The 18,654-nt window shown below is 32.7% G+C and overlaps 1 protein-coding gene across 1 annotated transcript; it reads right to left on the bottom strand.

Moving 5' to 3' along the window:
• Positions 1-6,507: 6,507 nt before the first annotated feature.
• LOC133201774 (L-sorbose 1-dehydrogenase-like) lies at positions 6,508-17,051 on the bottom strand. Its single transcript, XM_061337575.1, has 12 exons — positions 16,984-17,051; positions 14,946-15,077; positions 14,603-14,811; positions 14,163-14,352; positions 13,818-13,946; positions 13,250-13,371; positions 12,928-13,095; positions 12,527-12,665; positions 11,068-11,216; positions 10,537-10,729; positions 8,432-8,663; positions 6,508-7,873 (listed from the first exon to the last, which is right to left on the bottom strand). Exons 2-12 carry the CDS (start codon positions 15,073-15,075, stop codon positions 7,708-7,710), a joined length of 1,827 nt encoding a protein of 608 aa, XP_061193559.1. The 5' UTR covers positions 15,076-15,077; positions 16,984-17,051; the 3' UTR covers positions 6,508-7,707.
• Positions 17,052-18,654: the final 1,603 nt, after the last annotated feature.

Consider the following 18,654-nt stretch of genomic DNA (forward strand, 5'->3'; position numbering starts at 1 on the left):
TGCCTGCTCATGAAAGACCCAATAAATCACTGTGACCACTTGGGGAATTCTTCACTAGCCACACAGACATTATCAGTAATTAAACTATAGGGACTCTAGATTTACAGAAGAAGATCTAACAGACCACTGATAACCATAAAATAGGAGGTGGAGCTTAGCTCTTGCCATTTTGCCGGGAAATCTTTCTGATTCAGAATTGAAGCTATTTTACTTAATTAAAAGCATTTAAATACAGAAAAGAACCTCCCATTTTTGTGAATTTGCATGGAAATTATGGCTAAGTGACAGGTATCCAAAGATGAATCTCCAAGGTGTCATATATTCCTAGCTTTGGCAGATTTTGTTGTGTAATGGGTTTTTGCCCTCTACTGTAAAGTAAGATCAGACAGTTTGTGGTATTATTTCAAAGGATTCAGCTCCCTTATTTATTGACCAATTTCTCTGAAAATTGGATGGGATACTTCCCAAATGTGTGTTCACAAAACCGTATCTCAGATTTTTGATATCTAGCTTAGTTTTGGAATTATTGAGGGAAGTTTTAAATTAGGGTAATAAATTGTTAACATTGAAGGACAAATGGCTGTAACTTTTGAATTAGAAGATTTATCAAAAATCTAAGATACAGTTTTTAAGTTCAATCTTTAATCTACCTTGAGGCAAAATTACCACTTTGAGGGGTTAAATACAAAAAAGTTGATTTATAAAATATTTATGTACTAAAATTTATATTAATATTTAAATAGTTTTTAAAAAAGTTATTAATTAAAGTTTAAATTTGGATAATTAAATAGTAAATTTAACAAGCTTTCAAATGATATATACATTTATTATGTTATCTTTGATAATGAAAGAATTACATGCAAATTAATTTCCGGCATTTGGAAACCTTTGGTGTATCCTTAAGATGTAACAGGCAGTAATTAAACTTGATATTTGATTCATCTTCTTCAGCACAATAAAGTCATTCAAAATTTTCGATATCTCTCGATTGCACACGAAATAGGAAACCGATTTTTTATTTCAACACATTAACCACATCAGCTCGGTTAAGATAATATGGAAACCAATGACTTTTTTAACAATAAATCGGATATGAAAAAGAAAACAATTTTGAAAAAAAAAGTCACAATGAGGAATGAGAATTTGCAAAGTTTGATTTGAAAAATCCAAAAGTACATTGCTAATCTGACTTTATTGGGTAATTTTAAGAACTCAAAATTTAATGAAAGTAAACAATTAAGAAAGATTCCCTCTCTATTTTTAAAAGAAAAAAATACTTGATATAGATAACACATCAGTGTACCTGCAAAAATTCTGAATTATGTTTAGCACATTAATTAAGCCATTTCTTGGTTGAATATAAATTCGTGTATATATATACATTTAAATAGAATTTAAAAGTTTCATGTTATTACCTCGATAATTCAAATTGTATTTTTATCATGGCCATGATGTAATTACAAATTCTTTAGTAAAATACATCGATGCAATAATATTTATACGTTTATATTAAAAAGCCTGTCTTTCAAGATCCAAGAATTAAGAAACTTCCTGGACCCCCAGCAAGGCGTCAAATTCAAATTTTACCTGTACCCAGTGGAAATCTCAAGCAGGTGGCCTCAGATCCCACACAGGTATCCTGACTAATTTAAATCACACTTTGCGCGGCTATTCCAACAAGAATGTAATTGTTCAGTATTTTTATTTTTTTAGGAGTAACATGTTTATGAATTTAATTTTTAAATCAGTAGTTATATGTCAAAGCCCCGTGCTTGTGCCCCCTTTACAATATGTGGATCTGCGCCCAATATGTGGAGTACGCGTACGGAATACGCTGTATGTGATATGTTATTTACGTTCAAGACACCGATAACGTGTTATTGTCCAAATTTATTTATTTCCCGAGAAAGTACTTTTTTCTTTAAATTAAATGTTTTATGTGCACTAACAATTCCTTAAACAACATGTATCATATAATATATTTTATACAGTGACGTCATAACTTACTTTGACAGATTTTTTTCTTATTTAAAGATCATGCGCTCATTAACGTACCTATATCAAAATGCAATTCCTTTACATTTTCTTAGTTCTTGGTTCTCTTCAGTTTCTGCTTTTTATTTGTTGTGGGAAAATGGTGCAACTGGAATTAAACAATCTCTTGGGAAAGTGGGCAAATCATTATTTTAGGAAAAGTTGGGGGAGACACCCCCCCCCTTTCAATACCACGTGCGTGTGCACACTTGTACAATATAGAGTGGTGTTAATCATACAAATAAGAACGAAATGTGATTATCGAGTACTATTAATCAAGACTACAAAAATTATTTATATTATTCACTTTTTGACACGTTCCCTTACGTGAAAAGTCCGCTGTCTGAAGTCAACTGTCGGATGTCTGAGATTCCGAAAATGTTCACTAATGATAACTACAAAATTTAATTGACTTGACATTAACAATGTAAAAAGCTTGCATATAAAACATTTTATGAAACATAAAATTTCATTTATGTCTGAAAGGTATTGATAGACAAGCAATTCATTTGAAAATCAAAGTATACTAAGATTTATTCAGTATAATAATCTTGGATTACCAATTAAAATATATGTATGTGCATAGCTTTATCAATACGTTAAGTCTACATATATACTACAAATAATAAAAGCAGTAGATTTTCCCTATTATTTGTAAAGAATACCACAGACTACATAATTTTCACTCAAGTCCTTCTTTTTATTTATACTCCCCCCCCCCCCCCCCCCAGTTTTCTTCAGTGTTCTAATAATGAGACTAATATTGATGAAAATATTGTTTGATGTCCCTTGGTTACCCACATATTATCACAGTTTTATTTCAGTGGGACTAAAAAAAGTGTAAATATTGTTAAAAGTATCTAATAAAACTCTGATCAATCTTGCATTATACCTGTTACATGTAAAAACCGCGATCATATTAAGTTCTTAAATATTCACTGAAGAGATCCTTAATTTCGAAATGAAAGAGAGAATGCTTTATGAGCCTTGTATTTTTTAGTATTGCATGATTTTAAAATCGACCTACTCTAAATTGTCTGTGAAACCAATGCTTCTTTTTTAAATGTCTAATTTGCAGTTCATAAAACTTTTAAATTCTATTGCATATTATACTTAAAGCAGAATACAAAATAACTTGCTTGGAACTAAAAATCAGAAGAAAATGTATGTTAACGTTGGTTGTAGTGCTCACCAGATGTATATACGCCTTAATTGTAATGCTCTTAGAAGAAAAGGTAAAATACTGTAAAATGTGTATTTTTACGAGGTAAAATTTTTATGCAACAAATCTTTCGAGTGGTTTTTTTTTTTTTTGCGGAAATAAAGAATTCACAAAACGATATTATTCAAAGTAAAGTTCTATTTCTCATTTCAAAACTATTCGAATAGTACAAAGAACAAGGTACGGCTTCAATATAAATCTAGCATTGTACTTTTCAAAAAATGAAATTATTGTGAGAAATTAAACTTTATGCTATCTGAATAGTTTAAATTCCTTGCAGTAAGATCATACAAATCGTTTTCCCAAAAAACCTCCTAGATGCCAATAATAAACATCTGCATTTTCTTTTAAAAAATGTGAACATTGGTCCCCCACGAACGATGTTGATTGCACAGTATACTTATATATATAAATGAGAGCTGTTCAAATACATTAATTTTTTTTACCTTGTTCCTTTTTCTACCTTTACATCACTTTTCTTAAATTTGTGTAAAGATATTTTAATCAAACTTCGTATGCTGATACATATAGATGAATGCTATTAAATTCCATCAACATGTTTTGACAATGACCTTCCTTTGACCTTGACCTTACTTTTCTTAACTTTGTGTTTAGCTCAATTTCAAAGAAACTTAAGATATTTTTATCCAAACTTATATGCTTATACATATTGATGAGATGTGTTCAACTTCGACTTTTTAAGTTGTTTTTTCTTTGACTTTGACCTCACTTTTCTTAAATTTGTGTTTAGCTAAGTTTCAAAGAAACTGTTATAGATATTGGTATCAAACTTCATCTGCTGATACAAATTGGTGAGAACTATTCAATTGCAACCAACATTTTTTGACCTTGACATTTCCGTTGACCTTGACTAATACTTTTCTTAAATAAGTAACAATCTTTTCTTAAATAAGTAACAATCTCAATTTTAAAGACATTTAAGATATATTTATCAAACCTTTATATGCTTAACCATATTAACTGCATCAATTTTTTTTTACTTGAGATTGACTTTGACCTTACTTTTCATAAATCTGTGTTAGGTAAGTTTCAAACAAACTATTCAAGATATCTTTATCTAACTTCATATGTTAAGACATACAGATGAGAGCTATTCAATTGCATCAACATTTTTTGATCTTAACCTTTCGTTTGACATTGGCCTGACTTTCGTCGAATTTGAGTTTCAAAGAAACTATTCTTGGAACTTTTATGTAAACGTAAGCAATGATACATTATTTGGTGAGTTTTCCTCTCTCATGAACTTGAAGCGTGATCAACTCCACATATAATGTAGTACAGGGAACGGGGTGGATATACTTGTTTTCTAATTCCAACACAGATTGCTGTATCCAGTAATTTAGAGAATTGCTGATCATCTCGGTCAAAAGTGTCCATTTTTCCGTGCGAAACGCCACTCCTTGAACGTTTAAATTGCCCATTTGGTATTTTTACGAGTGTTAGGATTTTTTTAAGAGTCTATCACTCAACTCAGGCTCCATCATGTTTAAAATATCTCTTATATCGAAACCCTTAATATGTTAAATTTTTAGTTCCGGTAGATCAAACGTCATACTTCCCAAAGAATCTTCTACCGGTATTTGGTTTCCTAACTGACCTAAGGAATTTTCAATCATAATTTCGATTGCCACTGTGTCTTAGAATTGTGATAGCATAAAATCACAACCGTCATCCATGGCGTTAAGACTTGAATTGACAAGGTAAAAAGCTCAAGAAATTCAACGCGCTATCCTTTTCAAATTACGTGCTCTATTTTCATTGGTCATATAAAATGGTATGGTGAAATTTTGATAGATCATTGCTAACTCAGTGCATGGGAATATAGTTGAATCACGTGCTATAAACGTGAAATTGACAGATCATGGGTAACTCAGTACCTGAGAACAATGATACAAAACATATAGAGTACCTTTTAACTCGTGTGCATCTTCAGATATCAGACTTGGGAGACAAGCCCCAACGTCTTATATCTGAAGATACACGAGTTAAAAGGTACTCTATATATTACTTATCACCTGCATATGGGGTTTTTGTCTCCAAGTTTATTAGATATGAAAGAGCATGCTCTACGTATGAACAATTTCTAAAACGAGGCAAGCTATTGACAAACACGTTGATGAAACAAGGATATCAACATTCTCGATTGAAGTCATCATTTCGCAGGTTCTATGGTCGATATAATGACCTTGTCAGCAAATGCAACCTATCATTAAGTCAAATGTTGACTGGCGTTTTACATACTAATTGCTAGGCCATTATTTACACACTGAATTGTCTACGGATTTTTCTGTTTTTCCCGATCAAGACGAGGAGCATACAAGGGTGTGTCCGGTCGGCAGGGGATGCTCATTCCTCCATGGCGCCTGATCCCACCTCTGATATGTTTGGAGGTCCGTGTTTGCTCTGATCCCGATTTGTATTGTCTAATTGGGACTTTGAGCTTGAATACTGTTCGTTATCTCCATATTTCTTGAAATAGCACTCAAGACAAGTCTATACGATTTACACATCAATTACATTCACAATAGTACACAAAAATAAGGGATAGGCACTTGTGTAATTTACCAACCGGAAACAATATGTATTGATGTGCAATGACAATATGCTCGGTCACACCTTTATACTATCTAAACATAAAGGACTCGGTTGAAATGTAAAGTGCAAGAAATTAATCTATCTGGAGCAGGTCTTCCGTCTAATGAAGAAAAAAAAATGCAAATTAGTATGTAAAAAAGGAAACTGGTTTGAAAACAATCAATTTATAATTATATGACACATCTTCGGGAACTTTTACCATTCAATTGCAAGGAGATATTTGTAAAAAAGAAGCCACTGGTTACTATTTCAAGTGTGACCAGAAGTGACGTCGACCGAAAAATAAGGTCGAGTCCAATGACTCAAATCATTGACCCCGGGCTTCCATCGGGGAAAAAAGGCTTGCTCTAGGGGAACTGGCTACCTCGTTGAAATACTTTGTTTGAATATACCGATAAAATTTGTTATTCCGTTTTATATGCAGAAAGAAATAAATAAATGAAACATGCTGATTAAGAATTACTTTAGTTAAATGGTAAACTGTCACATTAAAATTCTTACTATAAAACATGTGGATCTTTAGTGAGGACTTTCATAAAAGTCTTTAAAAAGCTTACACATTTACTTAACTATTCTATAAATAAAGGAAACATTACCTCAAAGTTTGATAGGAAAAAAGGAAAAAGGAAAGCAAATCATTGAAGAACTTACTTCATTGAATTGTCAAATTGATAAACATTCAAACCTAACATTATATTTTGAGTTGATCATACGTTTCAACTGAGATTCTGCCTTTAGTGAGCAAAAACAGCAAATGCTGATACATCAAAAATTATATTCGTTGCATTTGGTTATCAGTTTTTTAAGAAAGTATAAAGATGAATCTGAAAATGCTCAGAAGCCGTTAAAGGTTTGACTTGATTGTATATTATTAATGAACAATAATTTAAACGAGTTGCATGAATATTCTTTTTCAATAGGAAAAGGGTGTATTTAAAAAAAAAGAACCGACAGTTTCACATGGTCACCTGTGTCAGGATAGAGTTAAAATTATGCAGAAAAGATATAAAAAACGCACTTTCTCTCAAAAATGCTTTTAAATTGTTTGAAAGACTTTTTTCATATTCGACTTTTGATATATACGAGTCAAGTCAAGCAATTTTTATTTATACTCGGCAGATATATACATTATAACAAATAAATACAAATTTGGATAGCTCTTTATCCGACTTAAACGACTTATATATATATAAGAAACTAACAGCACAAGTTTGTTTATGCCTACTTAAAACAAAGCACAAACAAGTACATTAATAGAAAAAGCTGAGATAAACACATATGATTAGTACGAATAAGGACCATCATAAAACAAGAAAGAGAAAAATATGATTTTACACAGTTGCACTAACAACAAAATTTATACTATTATAACATAATAAAATATACGGAAGAGGACTTATATTTGATCATATTTATAAACATTTCAATTCTGTAGTTTTTTGATTCCAGCGGTGTAGCAAAGTCTCTGTTCACTGTTCTTGATTAGCTGTAACAAAGGCTGTTAATGATCAACATTAATTGAGAATGCTGAGAAATTGAGAAACCAAAGGCAAAGTATTCAAAATCGTTAAAAGTTTTTTTTAATGGAAGAGAGAGAGAGAGAGAGAGAGAGAGAGAGAGAGAGAGAGAGAAAGAGAGAGAATATTTTGTAAACCCTGAGTAACATCGGCCAGGTTTAATTAGAACAATAGTATCTCAGTTAACAATTTTTGGTTTCTTTCCGAAATCTATTAAGATGTGTTACATGTCATTTCAATTCCTTGGGTTTCTTGTCTGTAACTGTGTATATGCATGCACCAACAGCAATTCTTTAACAGTTCAACATTCATAAAGATTTATAAATCTTTAATCATTTTACGGATGTCTTCAACACTATCAATTCCTCGAATCATATCGGCCGCTTTTTCTGCTATCATGATGGTAGGAGCATTTGTGTTTCCAGAAGTAACATGGCGCATTACAGACGCATCGACCACACGAAGATTCTGTATACCCTTTACTCTGCAAATGTTAATTGCTGTTGTGTTATTGATACTTACAAATGGAAATATAAATGCAATATCTATATCTATCTATCTATCTATCTATCTATCTATCTATCTATCTATCTATCTATACACACTCACACCCTCACACACACACACACACACACACAATATATATATATATATATATATATATATATATATATATATATATATATATATATATATATATATATATATATATATATATATATATATATATATATATATATATATATATATATATATTGTTTTTCACTTGTACAAAAACATTACGAAATAGTGCTAAATTACAATTCAAATGACGAATTTTAGATTGAATTTCATATACATCATATTGAAATTTTGCTAGATATTAATTATATTCTTGAATTATATTCATTTATGTGAAACCTCTTAAACTCACTCCTTTACAGACATTTTTCCTCATTAAAACGGTGCTCTTAAAATCTTCAATTTTCAAATTCTTTGTTTTTCTACTCAAAGCAAAATAATGTGTTTTTGTATAATTAAAAAGTGGAATCGAATTGGAAACCTGAGTCGTGGATCAACAACAGCTGTGTCATCATTATGAGCTCCCATTCTACATGTAGAGGTCGGATGCCAGAGACCGAACGAATAATACTTGATTCTACAGACCCAGTACTCCTCTGAGGGGTATTGAAGTTCGTTACAAGGAGGATAGTACTCTTTAGAGGGATCTGATGGTGATGCACCAATGGATCTGAATGCTGTTGTGTTCGCTAATTTCATAACCTGATGCACTCCTAAATCATAAAAATAGTTAAATACTAGGGATGTCAAATCGGTCAATTTTTGATAATCGGTTACTCGGACGTTTTTCCGATCGAGTACCCGGGTACTCGGTAAAAATGAAAATACAAGACAGTGTGTTAATTTTCTTGAGCCCGGTAAAGCTCTATTAAATCCCAAAGCTGTTTTATCACGTTTATAAATGTATATAAACAACTGAGTCAAAGGGAAATGATTTGGTACCAAATTTATTTATCAAATAAACTCAAAAGACACAATTAATACATAAAAAAAAAAATAAAAATGGTTTACAGTTCTTGTTTAGGACCTATTTCATCAACGCGAAGGGACAATCTGTTAGACAATCTGTTAGACAGATTTGTGATGTTAGACAAACGAAAGAGAAGGAAAAGACGTTGTTGGGATCGCTAATCCAATTATTTCATAATTTGGTTGTTTCCCACTAAACCTACTACGCAAACTGACTTTCAATTTTTTTAAAAATCTTTAGTTATTTCTAAATATTTCTTCACTTTTGAAGTGGGTAGCGGTATTTCTATGCATGTCCGATTTCGCTACCGTATATTAATTGAATAATTTAAAAACGATTTGACTATAATAGACCATACTTAAACGATGTTTGCTGAAAACAATCATTGAAGCCATCCAAAAATTAAGGACCACAATAGGTGAGAACTGCTGTGTACCAGATGATTGGTCATTACTGTGGAATCATCATTGTTCGTGGGGGATCAATGTTCGTGGATTTCGTGGGTCAACCTAAACCACGAATTTACATCCTCACGAACAATTTTTTTTTGGTCAGCGTACTGATTAATTAAATCTACCAAATAAATGAGCTGCCCACGAAATTACATCCCCACGAAACAATGAAATTTTGCTTGCCCACGAACATTGACCCCCACGAATTTAAATGATTCCACAGTAATTTCTGTATATGCACAGCCACAGGCGATAACGGGTGTTTTACAGATGTAGATGACGACACGCTAATTACCGTATGAATATTTAAATAATTTTTTGATAAGTTTTTGATAAAAATATGTACTTTGAAATAAGAAAAAAATATACTTCCGAGTAACCGAGTACCATTTTTAGTATTCGATGCTCGGACGTTCGATCGAGTACCCGGTTAACCGGGTACTCGTTGACATCCCTATTAAATACAATAGTATCTGCTTTAAAATAAGTTATTTTAATTTACTACAGTTAGTTTTCAAATACATACTGTCTTTCAAAATAACAATAAGTAAAGAAAGCCCAAAAGTCCACTAAAACAGAATATATTATGAGTAGAGCCGATTCGGGACTCTTACAATATCGGAGGTCGGAACAGGTGCCATGAAGGAGTAGGCATCCCCTATCGACCGGTCACACCCGCGCCGTGCATTCCTTGCAATTAGCAGGTAAAAGGAAAAATCCGTAGACAATTTAATGGGAAAATAATGTCCTAAAACTTGTGTGAAAAAAGTCATTCAAACTTCAACCTAATGATCCATAGATGGTATTTGCTAACAAGGTCATTAAATCGAACATAATTTACTAAATGTTGGTTTTAAACAAGATCACCGATATCCCTGTATCATCAAAACATTTAGAAAACAGAGACAGGTTACTGATAAAAAGTAGACGTCACAGGACTTTCTACAATCTCGTTTAATTCACAGTTTTGGGAATTCAATTGTCGTAGTATTAGCCTGCCTCCGATTAAAATTGATTATGTCAGAACATACTCTTGCGTACCAAATCAGTTAAGAGACTTAGACACAATATGCAGTAGATAATGGAATAGTATTACTAACTGCTTAATTTATTTTCATACATCGTATATGAAGAAAACAATTGCCATAAAGATTACAAATTTACCTTTCAGCAACATCTTTATGTCATCTGGATGATCTAAGTAGTTGGGATCTATTAGTGGTGGATCAAAAGGATCGCTGCTCTGTAGTCGAATGGTTCCTCTACTCTTGGGATGGAGAAGTATACTTGCTGCGATGAAGCTCCCTCCGTTATTACTGGTGAAGTCTTCATATGCTTTATACACACCTTCTGTAATCTTAAAGATTTTAAAATTGGTAACATTATGAATTTGACATATGAGAAATCACTATATTTTGAGAGTACGGAAAGCCTGTTTTAATTAGTATTGTGAAAGCCATCAAAGTTTAAAAAAATTACTTTCATTTTCAACCTTATCTAAACCACAAGCAATATCGAAATTTTCTTAAAATGTCGATAGTAATAGGTAAAAAAGCACATATTTCTGTCTTAGCGCCGTCCGCAAGTTTATGGCTAATAGGCCTCATAATAAACGATATTTAAGCGCATAAAAAGACAACTAATAATTTTTGATAAATGTTGACTGCAAGTTAAAATTATATGAAAGAATTTAACCTTTGGATCCCAGTTTAGCATTTTTGTAAAGTCATAGGCAACAGAAGGTACCGACAGCACACTGTAGAACGTTATTTGCATGTATGGAAGCAAGGTGTCATCATCTTTCAGAAAAACGCTAGACTCTAAGTGTGACTTAGACAAAGGACCTGTAAAATTTACAATATTAACTGATTCTTTAATTAACTGCTTGAGAAAAACAGTACATGAATTATAAAAAAAAATTTAATGCATGAAAATAACAGAACTAAAAATGCCTTAAAAGTTATATTGATTTGTTTCTCACAAGATAATTTCTAGGGATATTACTTTGAGTTTCAAACTGTTTTAAGGTTTAATGATGTTTTATTGATTTAAGTTTAATGATCGTAATAAGAGACAAGGTGAATATAACGAACACTAATAGAACTAATAGAATCTACAAACAATGCAAATTTTTGGAAAGAAAATAATACAAGGACCCCCGGATATTTCAGAGGTAGGATTAGATGCCTAGTATACTCTGTTGACAGGTCATACCTGCTGTGAGCCCTGTGTATTGATCAGGTAGACGAAACATTTCGTAGTCAAATTTAGTATATAAACAATTGGTATAAAACAGGACATTCAAAATACATGTTCGACCCAATGATAAGTTATATTTACGAACAAGGTAACGACAATAGAATTTCGAAATGTTGTTGAAATCCTTGTTATTGTAAGTTCACTGGGATTAATTGAGTCGATATATGAATGGAAGTAATTATTGGTAATTGATTAGAAATCGTCGATATATCTGAATGTCGAGTTGAAGGTTACTGCAAGTTTTTTCTTCTTCTCATAAATTCTGCTTCATAGAAATATAAATATAAACCAGGTCGGCTAATAAAGGAGCACAATTAGTGCCCATAGAATCCCAACAGTTTGTTGGAAGACCTGATATCCGAAGACTACATAAAGGTTGTCAATGAGGAACTCCAGTATGCTATTAATTTCAAATTCAGAGCACTTATGTATAGAATCAGGGTATTTTTCCCACAAAGTAATTTTGTTGATGATCAATCCTTAGACACGAAAATTTCCGAATTCCATTTTTATTGAAGAATCAGTTGGCTATGATATCAAAAACCTCTAGAAATTTAATTTATCATGAGGAATGGTTGTATAAAATGTAGAAAAACTGTGCGTTTCGATGTTATTAACTTTTGAAAAATTTGTAGACTTTAAAACTTTCTAAAAGTTCTTTGGAGTTTTGAGGAATCAACATCAGATTAACACCACTTCTAGAATATGCTGTACCACAGTATGTCTGAGGGTTTTCCTTTAACATTTAGCAGTTAACATTTTTAGAAGTAAAGATAGGGGTTTGGTAAAAAAAAAATCAATATTTTTCTTTTTTTTTTTTTGGAAACTCAAAAAAATTTGAGGATATAGTGAAGTTTATTGTATTTCTAATACTCAACTTTTTAAATTCATCTACCTGATTTGAATGCTAAGTATTGGAAATGTGATGATGCTGACGGTTGAAAAGATGAAGTTGTGTTATCTTTAAATAGCAAAGGTGCAGTGACATGATCCTCTAGATTGTCTCCAACAGGTAAATCAGCAATCAGCGGTATCTGTACATGTTTTTGAGGGCAAATAATTTAAAACCTAAATAATTTTACAAAACGAAGAAAATGTTCAAAAAGATCATATATTTTTTTTCTTTTTCAAAAGACTTATTCTACATGCATTTTTTTTTATTTTATGAAAGATCATTCTTCCAAGAAGCTGAAGTCTATTAATGCAACTTACTGTTTATTTAAATCATAAAAAAAAAATTCCTGAAAAATGTTGGTTGTACTTTTGGACATTAGGATATAACATAGTTTTCCTCACCCCCAATGATTGTAGGTGGTCCTTTGGTCCAATACCTGACAACATGAGAATTTGTGGACTATTAAATGCACCAGCAGAAATAATTACTTCTTTCCTTGCCTTTATTATATGTTTTAAGTTGTCTCTCAAAAGTGAAATGCCCACTGCCCTCTTGTTTTCTATCAAAATCTGAAATTTGAATCTAAATTATCTGAAATCTATTATATCAGCATAAAATGGTTTTGTAATTATATACAGACAATGATTGATCTCCGAGTCGGCAGTATTTCAGAAATATTTCGGCGAACTTAGAGAATTAAAATATTTTGATCAAATATATTACTTTGGTAACATAGGAATTCACAGCCACATGAAGATTTGGACGATTCATAGCAGGTCTTAGAAAGGCTTTAGCCGTACTCCATCTCTCTCCGTTTCTGACCGTTTCTTGTGAGTGACAGTAGCCTTCATGAAGAAATAGGAAAAGTTCTCGTGTATATATTAACAGCTTGAACGTAACAAAAAATAAGTTTTCAGAGTATTTATTTTGCCCAGTGATAGGAGCCTTGGCTAAAGAGATTAAATGTAATACAAGAGCAAATAAATCATAGGAAATAATGCAGGTAAAGAAACTTTTGCTCAAGTTATATTTTAACCCCTTTCGCCCTCGTATTCAGTGGATAAATTCAGAACAGGGCGAATAAAGTCTCTTAAAACACAATAGTATGTGGACAAATTTAAAAGAGAAATCAGATTCAAGCTTAAAAGGTCGAACATAACGCGTATTTAAGATAAGACCGAATACAATAGTTTTCATCAGAGAGAAGAACTTTATCTGTATAATAAAATTTGAGATTTGCTTCAGGTGATATTACTATAGAAGACAGGTGTACATTAAATATGTGTCTGACCTATTTGTGATTTCCCATTGCAGTCCACAACAGAATAACCAAGCTCTTCTATTCCTCGTCTATACACATCGTTCAGAGGGGTGGCTGTTCCGTCAGTAACTGTAAGTAGACCTCCTTTTCCATGGTAGGCTGCAACAGAAATTAAACTTGACATATAATACACATAATATAGCAGGTTTAAATGTAACATACTTGATTTTTCATTGAATAGCTTTTTGAACGTTTTATTGGATAGAAACCTTTACAAAATTTAAAATTTTCCAAGTACATATTCTTAAACTTTCAGAACATCACAAAAATAGATTTGTTTAAATAATAAATGATACAGGAAAAGAGTTTTTATACGTGAATTTTTTAATCTTGGTATTTTAACATCTTCTGATTTAATGAAGTATGGAAGAATATCCCTGTAGCTCCATCCTTCGGCACCCTCTTTTGCCCAACCATCAAAATCATGGCGGCTCCCCCTTACGTACAGCATATTGTTAATGGAGCTGCTACCACCAAGGACACGCCCTCTCGGCAGAGCACTTTTCTGTCAAAATTGAAAAGAATTTTGCTATTTTCAAATTATTTATTTCTTGCTTTTTCGAAGGTTTGAGTTTTCTATTTTTTTTTTCTTCTTCAAGAATTGATTAATTCCATGTCAGTAGCTGCATGTAAAGATATCATTGAGATCAGCCAATTCCCATTTTATTTTCGTATGTAGCAAATAAGTTATAGTCTATGCAATGTACCATGATTTCAATGCACATGAAAGGATTTTTTAAAAATCAAAATTAAACCTTATTTTTTAAACCGAAACATGCGTTCTTTTGAGGAACTGTTCTATAGGCCCAGTCTTGTTTTGTATTTTGCAAACCTCCGGCCGCAATAGGTATATGCATCAGTTCATTCTCGTTTTCCGATCCTCCAGCTTCTACAATTAGTACTGATGACCTTAAATCTTCAGATAGTCTGTTAGCAAGAACACATCCAGCGGACCCTGCTCCAACTGCAAAATGATCAAGCAAAGACGACCAATGTTTCTTCTATGAAAAGAGCTATTGCAATTGACAATCATTTAAAAATTGAAAATTTAAACTTCATACATGATCACCAAGTGATGGAGTAGTATCACACACATACCTATTATATAGTCGTATGTGCTATTAAAGACAATACTTGCTTCTTCACTTGCTTTGTTCTTTGTATTCATGTAATAGTAAACAAAGACAGCAAGTAATACCACAAAGAAGAAAGTCACTGACTGATCCATACCTAAATATAATCAAGAAAATTATTACATATGTTATTCAAATTAAGTACATGTATTATCTGCACCTTTGGAAGTGTTACTTGAAATATTTGATTTAAAGTTTGACTTGCCACTATTGTCCTTTTTAATAGACACTTTTTTTAATACTCTTTTTGATATTTTGCTAAAAAGAAAACGATTATGCTGCATTCATTATCAAAATCATAGTGGATTTTACTTAAGAATATGTAACTACTACCAATGTCTTACCTGATAATGTATTTTGTGGGTTTAATAAAAAGAATACAAATAGTGTTTTAATGAGATAAAGGATGCCTATTTATTTTATAATATGATTATGAATTCATATGTTAAAGAATCTTATGTAAACATTGCTCGTCTAGGAGGAATATCCTTTCGATACGAGACTATTTCCCAATAAAAATACTTTTGACGTGAAAATATTAAATATTATCTTTTGCATTCATACTGGGAAAATAAAATTCATCCTACAGTTTCATATATACAATGCATATGAGAGAGAGAGAGAGAGAGAGAGAGAGAGAGAGAGAGAGAGAGAGAGAGAGAGAGAGATCTACCTTTGAAGAATCAAATAATGTGTCTGTCATTAGTTCGATTATTCGAAGCTAATTTTGCTTCATTTCTTCTATTTAAGCTCGCTAAAGCATAACGAAATAGATTGCACATAAATATAACTGATGTTTTTGAGATATAGTTAAGATATAAAATGTCCATTACAACGTTGAATCATTTTGCTGGGGAAGATAATCGGTATATCTCGGAAGTTTCAATTCTGATTGAATAAACGTCTTTTATAGGTCAAGGTACATTTTTATGGCAACATTCGGAACCTCTCTAGAGGTGATTTTACATTACGCATGTCGTCATCAAGTACATTGCAGAGATATACTAATAGATGAATTCTTATGTTAATCGGGATATGGAGAACTCTTTTAAACAAGCATTCTGAGAGTATTGCATTAGCAATACTAGTCCCCTACCGGCAAGTGTAATCTGGTTCCCGTTAAGAATTGAAAATGCCATAATTCCGTCAAAAATTAATGAAGCGGAACGAAATGCAAACTTGATCTATAACTAATCAAGGTAAAGCCACATACTAAAAATCAGCTCAATATCTACAAGCGTTTAGAAGAAAATTGCGGAAAACCCTTAAAAATTGAAAAGGCCGTAATTCCGTCAAAAATCAATGAAGCGGAACGAAATGAAAACTTGATCTGTAACTCATCAAGATACACTCACATACCAAAAATCAGCTCAATATCTGCAAGCGTTTAGGAAAAAAGTGCGGAAATCCAAGTGGGACAGACTGACAGACAGACAGAGGGACAGACAGACAGCTAGACAGACAGACAGACGGACGGACAGACTCAGAGGAAACCTATAGTCCCCTCCGGTTTCATCGGTAGGGACTAATAAATTAGATGCCCAGTGAAGCGCTTACAAATAGTTCTAGGTGCTCATGTGCGTAGCTCGATTGTCAGCTTTTACATATACCAGGCGCGGATCCAGGAATTGAAGTTAGGGGGGGGGGCGTAGAAAGTAGGCAGGGGGTCTGGGGGCCGCCCTGAGGCCCCCAGTAGGTCCAGAGCAAAGCCTTGGTGGGGACCCAGGGGGCGAAGCCCCCGGAAACTCCTGGATTCTAGAGATTTTGTAGGGTAAAAATGAGGTTTACCAAGTAGACATTTTTACATTTTTTTGACGAAACTATGATTTACGCTAACTTTGACAGTTTTAGGGGGGGGGGCGGGTGCGCCCCCCCCCCTTAAATCCGCCACTGTATACCCCCCCTTAAATCCGCCACTGTATACTACAATCGTATGAAGAAAATATTTTATTTGCAGATCAAGAATAACAGGAAAACAAATATAAGGTGCATAAACTCATTACCTGGATAAAGCAATGTCTGGGATGAAAGCTTGATGCAGACAGATCACCATGTGCACAATGTACAGTTGTGACCTACTTACAAGTAACCTGCAGTCTGCAATCTGTGTTAATCTTTCTATTTAAATCATACGAAAGAAACTAGACTTTGACCCGTGCACGGGTAGACATTGTTATGAATGCATCGATGTGCATATCGGACATTTACCAAGGGTATCCTAAGTAGGAAAGTAGGAACATGAAAGTACTTCTTGCTGCAATATTGAAGTCTTTTCCTGGGTGTGTGTGTGTGTGTGTGCGGGGGGGGGGGGGTTACAACTCTTTTGGGATCATACAATATCATTTCCATTTTTTTTATTGAAATCATACAATGTAATCAGAAACATTTTAAAATAAATGTTTTGATGTATTTATTCAGAGCATAATTTTTTTCAAAATATTTAGTAAAGTCTGAGTTTACCGCAAACTTTAAAGTCTACTGACCTTGACCGATTTTATTTTGGGACAGCCAATGAGAATTTGGGAGCGGATCTTGAACTGAATATTGGAATTTTTCTTACTTCATACTTAAATAATGCAGCAAAATTAAAATACATACCTCATAAGCATTTATATATCTGTTTAGTGATAACAAAAGTTAATCAAGTGCAGTATTAAACGTTTGCAATCAAAAGTCATTATATCACATGAGAACTGTCATGGCTGCTGAAGAAGACAACTTGTTTTCACGCTGGTGTATTTTTTCTTGTGGCGATTTAATAAAACGTTAGTTTGTTTGCTACGATTAAATATAATTCATTTCATCAATGAATAAATATTTTTTTATGATCCTAATTTTGTCCCACCTCATAGTTTTGAGATTTACTATGCATGGATTATATTTTACAAATGATCGATATTTTAGCAGCATTGATAAAATGAACTGTACGGGCCGCAAGGGCTGACTTCAGACTACCTATTAAGCGTAGTTATCACGACAACCTTTACATATTTAGAAGAACAGTTAGGCTGCCCCTTCTATATAACGTACTAAAGATCAATAACAATAATTTACATATTTCACCCACTTTTTTTGAAAGTTAAAGAAATTTTTGGAGGTGAATTTAAATATAAACAATAAAATGCTTTCTTTGATGGTTCACATGGGAAATGCACGGCGCAAGCATTGAAGAAAAAATTACATAATCCTCTAATACGGGTTACATTTTTTTCCTGCAATGCTACTTTTATGCAAGTGTCATGCATATCTCACATGAACCACTTAAGAAAGCATTTTATTATTTAAATAACAGCTATGAATGCATGATACATATGCATGGACATACACGCGGACAAACAGGCAGGACAATAAACACAAAGGCATACATAAAAGACAGGAGGTACGTATTGTTGACAACATGGCTATAGGATTTGACTGGTTATACCTGGGCCCCAGGTAACTCAGGGGGTGTTCAAAGTATTGTTGACAGACCAGGGTCAGAGGTCATTACACAGTGTTACATGTATTTACATAACAAAGCTATAAGCCTACAATAATGCTATTAATTTCACTACACTCACGGAAGAAATATAATGTGAATTTTTTGCATGGAATCAAATATTTCTTTGCCCTTAGTTTATGTCTCATATTTACCGCGTTATAAATCTCAGCAGTGAAGGTAATAGTAAACATGG

The sequence above is a fragment of the Saccostrea echinata genome, unplaced genomic scaffold (assembly GCF_033153115.1).
Source record: "Saccostrea echinata isolate AGI-Se365-2 ecotype Australia unplaced genomic scaffold, CSIRO_AGI_Sech_v1 ptg000045l, whole genome shotgun sequence".
Lineage (NCBI taxonomy): Eukaryota > Metazoa > Mollusca > Bivalvia > Ostreida > Ostreidae > Saccostrea > Saccostrea echinata.

Coding starts and splice junctions, on each gene's coding strand:
- LOC133201774 (XM_061337575.1), bottom strand. CDS start 15,075: ATGGATCAGTCAGTGACTTTCTTCTTTGTGGTATTACTTGCTGTCTTT. Junction 14,812..14,945: donor CACATACGACTATATAATAG/GTATGTGTGTGA, acceptor ATCATTTTGCAG/TTGGAGCAGGGTCCGCTGGA. Junction 8,664..10,536: donor CATAAAGATGTTGCTGAAAG/GTAAATTTGTAA, acceptor TTTATGATTTAG/GAGTGCATCAGGTTATGAAA.